Source organism: Macadamia integrifolia, chromosome 1 (genome assembly GCF_013358625.1).
Source record: "Macadamia integrifolia cultivar HAES 741 chromosome 1, SCU_Mint_v3, whole genome shotgun sequence".
Classification (NCBI taxonomy): Eukaryota; Viridiplantae; Streptophyta; class Magnoliopsida; order Proteales; family Proteaceae; genus Macadamia; species Macadamia integrifolia.
Window position 1 is genome coordinate 4,189,155 of NC_056557.1, and position 12,948 is coordinate 4,202,102.

Consider the following 12,948-nt stretch of genomic DNA (forward strand, 5'->3'; position numbering starts at 1 on the left):
TGACAGTGACCTGTAAAATAGATATATTAGCAGACAGGAAAAATTAGAGTTTAACTATATCCATAATCAACGAAAGAGACCAAGACCTAACCTGATAAATACCAAGAACTTGAGCAAGACAAGTTGGGCTTCTTGAAGTAAGAGAATCTGACAAATATTTGAAGTACTCCGGTGCAAATTCCTCAAAAGAATCCAACTCTGTCTTACTGACTTGTTTTATAATGAACCTCTCATCCAATGACTTCGCAAAATACGCATTGCTCTTTCCACCCTGAGCACTCCATCGTCTGCAGCGGCTAAGTGAGCGTATGAAATCCACTTCACTAGGGCAGCATTTCTTCCTAAGAGCATCAAATTGCTTTGCAAAATAACAGGTCACTGAGAATTTCGCTTTGCCCATGGAAGATGACTCATCCTCAAAAGAAATCTTGATATGAGGAGATCTCTTGGGATCGGAGAACAGGCCCCCTTTTGTTGATGATACATCATCAGACCCATAACTGCGACGGCGGATGTCATCCGAGTCTAACGAACGAAAGGATTGCCAACCTGAAAATGTAGAATCTGCGCCCTCTCTGCTGTTCTCATTTGCACTCCATCCTCCATGTTCATCCAATTTAGTCATCCATTCCTCATAGTCCTTAGAAACAAGAGCATAGGAAATCACACTAGTGGGTTCCTCGTCATAAACAGCAACAACAATGTCATTCTGGCCTGTTTGTGGAAGTAATAATCTGACTCCATCACTAGCCAGAAATGAAGCTGAGGATATGAAAAAGGGGGAGGGATTGAAGATATTTAATTTCTTGATCTCCCTTGGTGAGACATGAGAATAGGCCCTTCGCATTTTAGCAACAGGATTTCTAACCACATTTCTGTAATCTCCAGAAGCATGATAAGACCTTAGTGAGGACAAATGGGACGAGCTCTGTCCTTTTCGTATTCTATCTTGGATTCTAAGTGCAGAATCAAATGAATATACTCTCACTGGAGACATGAGCCTTACAAAAGATAAATGATTCCTCTGATTTATAAGCCCAATTGAACCAACTTGGTTCCCATCTGGCGGTTGTCCTGTGCCTGTCCATGCTGAATCTATTTTATCAGAAAGATTAGAAGCAGAAGGGAGACTCTCCAAGGATGTATTCTCAACTGGAACTACATCTACTCGTATGTCCTGTGGCTGGTGACGAGAGACCGTGGTAAAACCAAGGCCTGCAAGATGTTCACCTTCAATAGACGCTACTGTCAATGAATCCACCTTGGCCAGTCGATCTGAGCCAGGCTCCTGGTGTTGCAAATTGGGCTCTTCCAACTGCTCCAACTTATTTTCTTCATGATGAGAGCTGAGTTCGATTCTCCACTCTCTCAATTTGGCGTAAGTGGCAGCCTCTTGAGTAGAAGAATCAGACTTTGAAACTGAACTCTTTGTTCCAAGAAGTGAGTCCAAAGAACATAGTTGGCAATCCCAAACAACAGAATCAATTAGGAGGCAGCGTCTCAGACGGTTAAGTTCTAAAATGTCTACTGATGCCAGACCTGGGTGCTGATCCCATATGCTGGATGGTTGTAGCAGACTCTGTCAATGTGCAAATGGGACAAAATCAATGCATGAATGCTTGAATATACTACAAAGGCTTCAGAGCTATTGATAAGAGTGAGTTGCAAAACTTCACAGAAAGAAAATGTAAGACAAAAGCTGTGATGGATACTTACATCATATTCATTTTTCTCTTTACTCAGAAGCTCTGTCAACTCCATAACACGATTATGAAATACAGCCATATCTGTAGGTTCATGTCCAATAGATGTACTTTTCTTTTCAATGCTTTGAAGTACATCAAATATCTCTGCATATAGTGAATCCTTTTTCTTGGAAAGCTGGAAAATAGGAAGAACTACAGCCATGAGGTCTACTCAGAACAGGAAAACTACCAAGAAAATGAAATAGCTACAAAGTAAAAAAATCAATGGGGTCAAAATTAACAAAAAGAAGTCAAATGAGGCTTAAGCTTTTAGAGAAAATTTACACGAAGTCACAAGATTAAACACAACATATCCTTTAAGAGCTTGGGGGAGGGGGGAGGTGGGGAGGGGGGGGAAGCAGAATGGGAAGAAACAGAGAAAATAAATCATTACATATTGAACCTCATTTGAAAGAAATACTAGAATAGCAGTTTAGATTGCAGACCTCTTCTGCCTCTTTCTGGACCCATCTCTGTTGAATGTGGCCATTGAATTCCAGAACTGAGGGAGGTAAGCGAACAGAGAGGATATCAATAGGGGAATAACGGAAGAAAGCAACCATGCTTCCAAATCTGTTGAAGAGAAAATGAACAACAATCAAGGTCAATAGTTTTTCTTTTCTTCCCCCAATTTTTGGAGAGCAGGGAAAAAATATTAGAGGAGAGGAACTTCATAGTACATACCCATAGAAACGAAGGCAGTCCCTCTGAAGAGAATGACCACAGCTTGCAACACGATTAGCAGTTGCATTATTTGAAAAGCTAAGCTCCAAAAATTTTCCAAAAGAAAGCCCCCATGCAGCATCTGACATAACCACTCTAGGAGTTGCAGGTGGAACTCCATCCTCATGAGCACACTTGAGGCATCGGTGCCACATCCAGATCTTTCCATCACGCTCTCCGGGTAACTTCAGTGATGGAAGGCTCTTAACATTTATTGTGAGATTGCCTTGCTGGTGAGTATAGCATAGAACATGGGCTTCCGAAGGCTCATTACAAGCCCGGCAGAAGGATGCCTGGGAATGTCAAAAGCAAGGAATTTAAGATTCCACAGTGAAAATGATTACAACAAAGTTCGGCAAGAACAAAGTAACAGAGTTAGACCTGATCAAACAAATCATTACGAAGAAACCTCCCAAGGGGCTTATCAAAACTGCCATAAAACTTAATACGCAAGAGCTGAGAGCGTACACACACTGTTCCTTTCAGCACACACCGACTAGAAAAGGAAACCAATATACTTTCATGATTGTCGACAGCTGAGAAATATTCCTGTGTCACCTCATTCCCACCAACCATGTCAGATTTCATGAGATCATGGACTCCTTCAAGCTGCTTTTGATTTCTTACCGTCATGGCATTCTCTTGAAGGAAGGTTTCCAGCAAGTCCTGTTGAGAATGACTTCCGATTTTGAAACGAAGCACATCAGAATCCTGTAAGTCATCATATTGCATCTGGCCACACGGTTGCTTAGCAACATGTGGGGCTGAATGCTCACTGTGTGAATCAGGGAGTTCCATTCCAACCCTAAGGTCAATAGTGCTAGGTGAGGAGGAAGACATATGAGCAGTATTAAGATGCTCACGTATAGATTTAGACTCTGTCAAAAGACTTGTGAGTCCCTCATTTCGAGTTGGGACATTTATAGTTGGATTATAAGATGACGGCCCTACTGGGTCGCATGCATCCACACGTTGGCATTCATTGGTTAGGTCCTGGAAAACAGTAGAAATTTTTGAACCAGAAATTGCATGATCAGCTGTGTCCATTCTCTCTGGTATTGCAACTGGGGATTTTAGGGGCATCTTAGGCAGACTTGCACCCTCATCAGCAAGGAAAGAGGTCTCCAGAGACAAATGATAGGCTGCAAATACTGCATAATGAACTACATGTTTAACCTTCTTTAGTTCTTCACGACATGTGCCCTTCAAAAGGACCTACAGAAAACAAAATGATTCAAATTGATCAAGCACAGCACCAGTTGCTGGAAATTCTACTTAACAAAAAGGTAAACAGAAACCCAAGATATATTAAGTATTAACTAAATGGAAGAGGTGGATTCAGAAGTATAACTTTAAATTTAAATATTGCAAAGCAAATGTTCCATATGAAAGTTCAGGCAGAAACAGGTCAATGAAAAATGTATACAAAGATAGTCACAATGTCTTCAAAATCAAAGATTTCAATTCAAAATTGGATAGTAAAGCTGCACAATGATCCACAAAAGAATTACAGTGTGCTATGTGCTTACAAAGGTTCTTCATCCACTTGAAAAAAACCTAGCAACAAAAGATATAAAAAGTTTAAGTGATTTAGGAAGTTAGTGGATATGAGCTTTATTGAAGAAAATATTAAAAATGAAATGAGAATAGCAAAAACCCTGATAGTTGGCACTGAATCTGAGTGATGTCAGGAAAAAACAAAATTGTGAACAACATTCAAGTAGCCAATGGAATGCTCCAAAAGGAATAGAAGGAGAGAACCAAAAGGTGATAAAAGTAGAGAACACACCACTACAGGCAGAGTCTCTAAAGGAGAAAGGAAAAGCAGAGAAGAATGAATGAAAGAAAGGAGAAATGATTTCAGGGCAATAAATCAATAAGAAACTGCATTAGCTTACAATTATTCAATAGAGAACTTTGACATCTCTAAGATGAAGACCTCTCAGATTAGTAACATACCACTACAACATGACATGCACTCTCCTTAAGTTGAACCATTCATGTAAAGCTAGATTACTTCTTATGAATTTCAATTAACATATATAACAACAACATCCACTCTTAGCGAGCATAGCTATATTAACAAGGTATTAGAGAAAAGAGTTAAGAGGTGAAAACTAGCAACATGGCTTATGGTAGGAAACTGCCAGGAAATGATTAAGGAAAGGGTTTCACCACCATTACATGGTTGAGATGAGGCAACCAAATCACTTGTCTGGAATGAAATAAGAAGCTGCACCTCTATATCCAAAGAATTTCTTCATCCTAGCTATTGTACCTGTCAACTTACTCTCGACCAACTATATATCACTAAACAAAGGAGTTAATTAGAGAGAGAGAGAGAGTATTAAAATCCATCCCTTGTTCAAAATTACAGTTGAAGCAGAGTTTTTAAGAATCAGATTCAGCCAAGACCAATCCAGATTCTCCCCGATCCAGCTCAAGCCAATCCTGTACAGGAAAACCCTGGATACCTGGATATGACAATTCCAAGGCCGATCCATATCAGAATCTGTAAGGACTGATCATCTGGGTTTTTAAACCCTGGGTTGAAGGAAAACCCACCACTCCCCCACCCCCCCCCCCCCAAAAAAAAAAATCCAATGTTGTTTAGAATGATTAGGGCCTCAGATCATATATATATATAATATATATCTATATATATATATACACACCTCTTGAGCTGTCAAATAATTTGTAGCCTTACTATATTTCCCTTTTGGTATAGAAATTTTTTTTCAAGGGGGTAAATCCTGTCTTTTACACGTTTATCGAAAAATGTGCAAGGTAATTACAGCTTTTGAAAGTGACATAATGATAAGTCACTTTCAAAATAAGTTTGAAAACCCTTTTTTACCCTTGACTTGAAACCAAAAGAAGGTTACAAGTTCTAAATACACCTAAAGATATTACTTAGACATATCTATCTATCTATCTATATATATATATATATATATACGTTGAAAATCGATTTTACGGTATAGACGCTTATGACCTCCCCCTCTATCACATTACGACCTTTACCACAACGATGCTGTCCATAGATCAAATTATTTCGTGGATTGGATTTCACTTGACTGTCGACGGCTCCATTGCGTCTGCTCGGGGTAGAAGTTTTGTATAAATGTATCGCCATGTTATTAAGTATTTTGATATATATATATATATATATGTGTGTATGTAGAGGGTTGTTGAGCCCTGGCAGTCTACTGTCCGAACAATCAAACTATCCAGTCAAAATTACTGTGGCACATACTGTGTCAATCCATTATATAAGCCTGCATCCTTTACTCAGGATGCAACACGAGAAAAACCATACCCTCTTCCTCCTAATCAATCTATTCTTCTAATCAAGTCTTCTAGTCCTCTGAAAATTCTCTCCTCCCAAGTCTCTGAATTCTCCTTCCGCTCTATGGCTACTTCATGAGTCACCATCACAGGAAAGTTCCCAATTTGTAATCTTGAAGCAGAGATCATCATGCTCAATATCAAGTTTGGTATTGAGACTAAAGTATGTTGGTGATTTCATGAACCAAGGTGAGATATGAAAATCACACAACCAACAGAACATTTGTTAAATCGTGTCCAATTTATCATCATGCAGTGCTCTGAGACTAGTTATACTGCTTTTTACAGTAAATAGTGCTAGGTTCTGTCAGACATTGATATACCTAATGTAATGGCATGAAAGCATCTATAACCTCATCCCTAATCGAATTGTGGAAGAGCTTCCCAAAACAAATTAGAAATGACATAGAATCATACCTCACTGAAGGCAGGAAATTGCACAACCCAGAAATTGTGATTTGATCACAGCACAATCCTATGTTGAATATCATATATAAATAATGTCAAATCTCAGGAAAAAGATGTCATGTAAACATTACCGTGCAACCCAAACGCCTTGGACAACCTTCAAAAAACATCAAGGTCTTAAATGATTTCTTATTGGGCTGACTTGAAGCCGTGCATTCTTCAGAAACTCTCTCCAAATGAAAATTTTCACAATGCCCCAATCGTGCTTTGGGAAGATTATCAATTGATGGAACAATAAGAGCACCAGTACACCTGGCTATGCATTCCAACAATGGCCTCTTTACATTCAACACTAAAGAAATTTCCTTTGCCAGAAGATATTCCTGAGCATGTGACGACACGCTTTTCTCTACCAGCAGAACATTAGGGCGATGGGCCTCTATCTTTGAAACAGCCATCTTGAGATGATCAATTTCCTATTTCAAAAACAAGAACCAAAAACTTATTGCACTCATCTAACAACACTGGAGAGGAAAATAAAAACTGAAACAAAGACTAAAGTAAGACCTGCTGGAGTAAAGTTTCAATAGATGCCAATTGATTTGGAACTCTTTGGTACTCTAATGCTCCACCCAATAGAAGTAACCTAGGGTTCTTGTATTGCGATGTCATGCGCTTATGTTTTATATTTTTTGTACAAACTACTCCCTTAATAAGGGTGCTGTGGAAAGAGAAAGAATATGTGAATGTGTTAGTTTTGATAAATATAGAGAAAAAATAAAGGATATCAAGCATCCAAAATATACCTCCGCTTCAAAATCCATACCTTTCACTTGGACTTCCTGATACTACACACTTAACCTTTACATAATCACCAGGATCCATACTGCCTCCCCTGCTTGTATCTGGTTTCACAAAATTGGCAGCTTGCCATGCAACTGATGTAACTATGTCCAGCCAATTTTCCCCACCATTGTCATTTCCTACATGGATGCCTTCCCCCTGTAACAGCTGGAATACGAGAGCTCTAAAATGCCCACGTATCACAGCCCTAAGAGGTTCCTTCTGTTCATCATGTAGTTTCTCCCTAACTGGGAACGCATCACTGTTAAGGCTACTAGATGAGAACATAGCACCTGACTCTCCAAGATCATCATCCTCATCATCATATTCAAAGAAATTGTTCTCCAACTCATGCTCTTCATCATCAGCCGGAGGAGGAAACCAAATGAGAACATTATTTTCAAAATCTAACGGCTGTTGTATTTTGTCACACTGTTCCTGGAATATCGATAGTTCATCAGAGCAATCATCAGTGGTTTCTATGTCCTCAGATTCTGTCTCTGGCCTTCTTAAAACAGCCATAGTGACTTGATCAAGGGAAGCACCATTCTGATACTCTGGACTTCCCATTTGCTCCTGCTGTACAGAGTAGCCTGCTCTAGGAGTGCAAGTCATTCTATAAGGGCTGCCCAGCGGACTTGAACCCACTGACTTGACGCTGTAAAACTCATATCTAGCACTAACACTACTTGAATCTACATCAGAAACATCTTGGCAGTATTCACTTGAAGGACTCAAAAAATGCTTCCCAGAATCCTCTCCATCTTCCTCGTCACTCCTACATCCATAAGAAATTGTGATATGAAACATTCATGATGCATCAACCAAAGAAGTTATTGGATAAAGTGAAGTAAAACAATAACTCAAAAGCCATGTATAACATAGTAGTTACACAGACTCAAAAAATATATTGGTAAAAGGTTTCATTTTCTCTTGCATAAGAGGTGAGACACAAGTGTGTATTGAATATAAAAAGGCAAGGCAAGAACACACACCTGCTAGAAGAGCAGAGGAAAGAAACTGGAGACAGGTGCCTAATGGATGACCCCATACTTCTGGTAGTGACTGCATGGGGAGAAGAACCATGACTATTTGCTTCAAGAAAGCGCATGAGACAAGCACTCTGAAAGGTCTTGCCATTACTTTCACCATTTAAATTTTCACTACTTAAACTAGGAAGTTCCTGCTGTGGACTGCACTGAGTAGACAAATGATCAATTCTCTCATTGTACTGCCTCCTAGCTTCATGCCCAACAGTAGCCTCAAAGCAGAATTTGCAGTATTTGATTTCTCCCCAGTCCCTGGTGGTATTTTCCCAACCATCTGATACAACAGAAACACCAATCTGAGCACATTTCCCGCACAACACCCGACCACAACCTTGACAATGGTACCAAAGGCTGAACTCTGTTAGGCGCATTCCACAATCACAACACATCCTGCAACCGTTGTCAGGCATCCAGAATTCGCTCGAGATACCGGAAAAATTAATTCCTCCCCAAGGAATCCAAGATCTAACTTTTCCTATTATACCTAGAAATGAACTATCAGGTATTCCCATAGAAGGAAACTGCTCCCAGGCATAACAATCAGTCTCCCCAGCAACTAAACCCGTTACAAATGTTTCTTCTTCTTCTTCTTCTTATTCTAAACAGTGTCTTCTTATTTTCCGAAAAAATGAAAAGAAAAAAAAAAATCAACAAAGAAAATTTTACAGTTGATCACAAATCTATGTATTTCCAAAATTTTTTTTTTTTTTTTTTCACCAAAACAAGTTGAAAAGCATCAAGCCCACGATAAAAACGGTGGGTGCTGAGTTTTCAAGGAATTTGACGAAGGACAACGTCAGGGTTTTTGCTATATGACGAAACAAACAAATGAAGAACCTCTAAATCCCTTAGAGGAAAGGGTCCTGAGAAATTCAGAGTGTTTCCTAATAAAACAACTAAAACAAGCATAAACCCTTGTAGAGAATCAGAAAAAATCTCTGGGGCTTAAGTCAACAAAAAAAATAATAAAACACATACATTTACATCAAATCAAATAGTAGATTGATGACAAAATCAAAACTTTCAGTTTCAACAGATAGGAGGAAACAGATTTCCTAATCACCTATATCAACAACAGAAATGGCCAGAAACCCTAAATAAGACCCGCTAACCAATCCCTGAATCGTCAAGAATGCATCCGAGAAACGATTCAAGCATCAGGAAATCATAACCCAGCTCAAAAAAACAAGCGAGACAATAGGGTGAGAACGGTTAACCCCCAAAATTCTCAAATCAGCACTTCTGAGGCAGTCCAAAATACCAGAAAATTCAAAACCATAAATACCCATTTCAGTTCTTCAAGAATAAATCTCAGAAACAATGGCTACTTTGCAAAAGAGTCGACAAAACAAAACAGAAATCAAAGAAGAAAAAGGAGAAGAAGAACTTATCGGAGGTGGGTAACATTCTGAATAATGGGGAGTATGAGAATCAAAAGGAGAAGAAGAAGAAGTACGAAGAAGGATCCCTTTCTCTCGGTATAGGCTCGCATCTCGAACGGCACCACCATGCACTTCTTTCCTCCCATCTTTCCCGGCAAAGCTTTCATACCCCTCTCAAAAATATTAAAAAATTCACATTGGATGAAAAAGAAAAACGAAAACCCTCTTCAATCCATTCACCTATTTATAATCCAATTCCCTTTTTCCTTTTTTTCTTCAAAAATTAATGTATTTAACCATTACAAACACATACACCCCCTATCCATCTAGTATTTTAGTATTCTCTCCCCCATTGTTTAGCTTTTTTTTTTTTTTCTTTTCTTAATGGAATCTTCACATGTTTAGTTGTTTGTTTACTTTGTATTAATCTCTCTCATTCAATGTCCTCCTCAGCAATCAGTCAGCAGTGAAAAAAGTACCCTTCAAAGGAATAATAAAGCAGAGATGGAATATGATGGAGATGATGGAGATTGAAAGAAGTGATTTTGTAAAGAATTGTTTGGTGAAGGGCAACATCTGACCAACGTGCTGTGCCGAAAGAGTGGGCTTTTTATTGAGTTCAATCCCTTTTGGCTTTTTAATCCACCTTGTGTGTGACTTCATCTTCTTGGCAGTTTCTCTTGTTTTAAACAGGAAAAAAACTTCAATTATGACAAAAAAAGGATCTGTCAGCTCTCACCATTTGTAGTTTAAATATATAGGTGGAAAGGAACCGCCCCTCTATTGATTTGATCTTAATCCATGACATATATGAGTCATCTCCATGAAGGATTTGAGGTAGACCTAAAGTTTTCCCTCTTTTATGAACTTTTAGTGGTTTGTATTAGACAATTATAATTAATTACTGGCCCATATGTCAATTGTTATACAGTTCTTTTAGGTAACACAGTAATGGCTTCTACCCAACCGAAAAAAGCCAATTCATTTATTCAATTAAATATGGATTTGGATATATCTGGTATAATTAAGATCAGTTTCATTATAGTGTGTTTAAGGAGAAGGATAGGTATGCAGCCAAGATATGGTAAGCTGGCAGATAGCACCAATGGGAGTACACGATAGGATATCATTCAAGAAGGATATGAGGGTTATTTAAAAAGGAAAAGAGAGAGTTAAAATACAGTGAGTGCTAACATACTGTATATCAACAGCATACCCAATCTTTTTTCCAACCTTTTATGTTATATCACAGGTTTACACTTTTTTCCTTTTTCCTGTGTAGGCTACTTCTACACCATTACTTCATTGATTCATTTATCTACAAGCAGTATAAGATTTATTACCAAGAATGATAAGAATTGAGGTGACTGGCCATTAAATGGTATATATCCATATTTGTATCCAAATCTTCAGCTTTTAACTATGTAAAAATGTATATAAAGCCCTTAATTACTTGCATATCCTTCAGGTCTTTATATTGATGTGGATTTTTAATTTCTTAACAGATCCTATATGGAGATCTCATTCTGAATCCATTTTTACAACCAAAATTAGTGTTGGATTTTAATATTACGACTGTGTATGGTAGTCATTTAGAAAAATATTTTTTATGTTTTTTTGTTTTAACCCAAGAGGGTAGCGCAGTTGGTGAGCAACGAACTTGGTACGAGCCATAAAATCGTCCTGAGTTCAACTCCCACTAGACATACCTTGGGCCACTGACACGGGGTGTTTAATGCTCTTCACTGCTTTTAGTGAAAGTTGAATGGTTCTCATTCAACCCCGGTCCATGCGGTTGTGAGATTAGTATGGGCTCACGGGACTAGTTAGGCCAAAGGCCTGGATACCCGTTGTTGGTGAAGAAAATGAATAAAAAAACGGAATAAAGTGTTTGGTGTTAACTTGGTGTTTTTCAGTTTTTTTTTAACAAAAAGGGGAAAAAAAAAAAAACGCTAGAAACGCATAATGATGGGATGATGAAACCTTATTCCGTTATTTCAATTTCATTCCAAATATGAAAAAAAAATGAACAACTAGGGTAATCGTTTCTGAAATAGATTCCCCAAATACCTTTGTTTTTTTTTTTTTAAATGACATTTTGACATAGGTGCTGAAAATTCTGTTTTTGAAACTGAATGACTACCAAATGTAGTCTAGATGTTGGGCCAAAAGCCAAATTATGATCAAAGACAAGTTTTGGTGGAATTCTATTCCCTTTGATTACATAGTATAACATGAGAATTATTCCAATTCTTTGATCAGAGAAAGTGTTGATTGAAAATTGAATTACTGCACATTATGATCCAAACTCTGATCATCAATCACAAAAACAATAATCTTACAAGAACTTAGATTCTAGAATCTCCTCTTTAACAGATCCATTAACCTAGACAGCATTTTTGAGTATCTTAACTTGTAGCACAGCCAAGCAACTGTTTGAAAATTTTTTTGGACCACTTGAACTAAACCAACTGTTTTAGAATTTTTTTTTTTTTAATTATTTCTTTTGGCCATTAGTTGCATGACATATCATGCTCACACTGTTGAACCATTGATCAAAGGGACCAAATCGTCTAACTAGGCCTTGGTCCTATACCTGAGTGGTTATTCTCTATAGGGAGTGCCACGATGCGGTGAGCACCAGATGGTTGAGAGCATCTGGGCACCCACCTTGAGGTTGTCTCAGTCATCCGATGCTTACTAGACCACCGCACTCACTGCAGAGTATGTTTTCACGTAACATTTAACACAGGTTAAGGGTTGCATCCAATATTTCATTTATCTTCAATCCTAATATCAACTAAGTAAAGCTTGCATGGTAAATCTGATCTCAAACATAGATGGACAAAATGCTACTCATCTCTTCATTCTGGTTTTCTGTGTGTCATATATGTTTTTCATAGCACTTGGTCAAGATTGCAATTTTCTTACAAGAAACAAATTCAAAATAAAAAATTAATGATGGTTGAGTTAGGCATACCCAAATGATGCAAGAGACTAATGGTTATATTTTAATGAAAAAGGCACCCCACTTTTTTTTAGCACTATAGGATCTAATTTTCTGAATTCAAAACAAAATCCTCCCTTTTATTTCAGAAAAGAAGAATTATTTTATGTTTAATCTTCTTTGAACCGTCAGGGTTTCTTATGCTCCTTCACATGCAAATTTTTATTCATTTTTCTATCTCTAAAAGTAACGGATAAAATATTTCATATGGGAAGGCATAGGAAACCAGGTGCCTCGAAGAACCCTTACCCTAATTTTAAAATAAAGAATAAAAATCTAATATATTATAAGCACATTGGCTATAATTAATTAGATTTATCACCATGACCTATTTCTATCACCTGCAAGAATACTGCAGCAATTTGACCGTTGTATATTTACAAAATTACTTAGTTTGACCCTATGTCAAATTTCAGTCATTAATTCAATCATTTTATCTTTCC

The 12,948-nt window shown here is 37.8% G+C and overlaps 1 protein-coding gene across 1 annotated transcript in view; it reads right to left on the reverse strand.

The window, feature by feature from the left end:
• The window catches only part of LOC122078189 (putative 1-phosphatidylinositol-3-phosphate 5-kinase FAB1C), a 13,712-nt gene extending 3,824 nt beyond the window's left edge, over window positions 1-9,888 (reverse strand). The window contains exons 1-9 of the mRNA XM_042644076.1: window positions 8,063-9,888; window positions 7,051-7,845; window positions 6,792-6,945; window positions 6,356-6,700; window positions 2,850-3,683; window positions 2,430-2,761; window positions 2,192-2,318; window positions 1,717-1,881; window positions 92-1,579 (exon numbers count right to left, since the gene is read on the reverse strand). Coding sequence (XP_042500010.1) covers window positions 92-1,579; window positions 1,717-1,881; window positions 2,192-2,318; window positions 2,430-2,761; window positions 2,850-3,683; window positions 6,356-6,700; window positions 6,792-6,945; window positions 7,051-7,845; window positions 8,063-8,628 — 4,806 coding nt within the window. The 5' untranslated portion in view covers window positions 8,629-9,888. The remainder of the gene's footprint in view (window positions 1-91; window positions 1,580-1,716; window positions 1,882-2,191; window positions 2,319-2,429; window positions 2,762-2,849; window positions 3,684-6,355; window positions 6,701-6,791; window positions 6,946-7,050; window positions 7,846-8,062) is intronic.
• Between the last annotated feature and the right edge of the window lie 3,060 nt (window positions 9,889-12,948).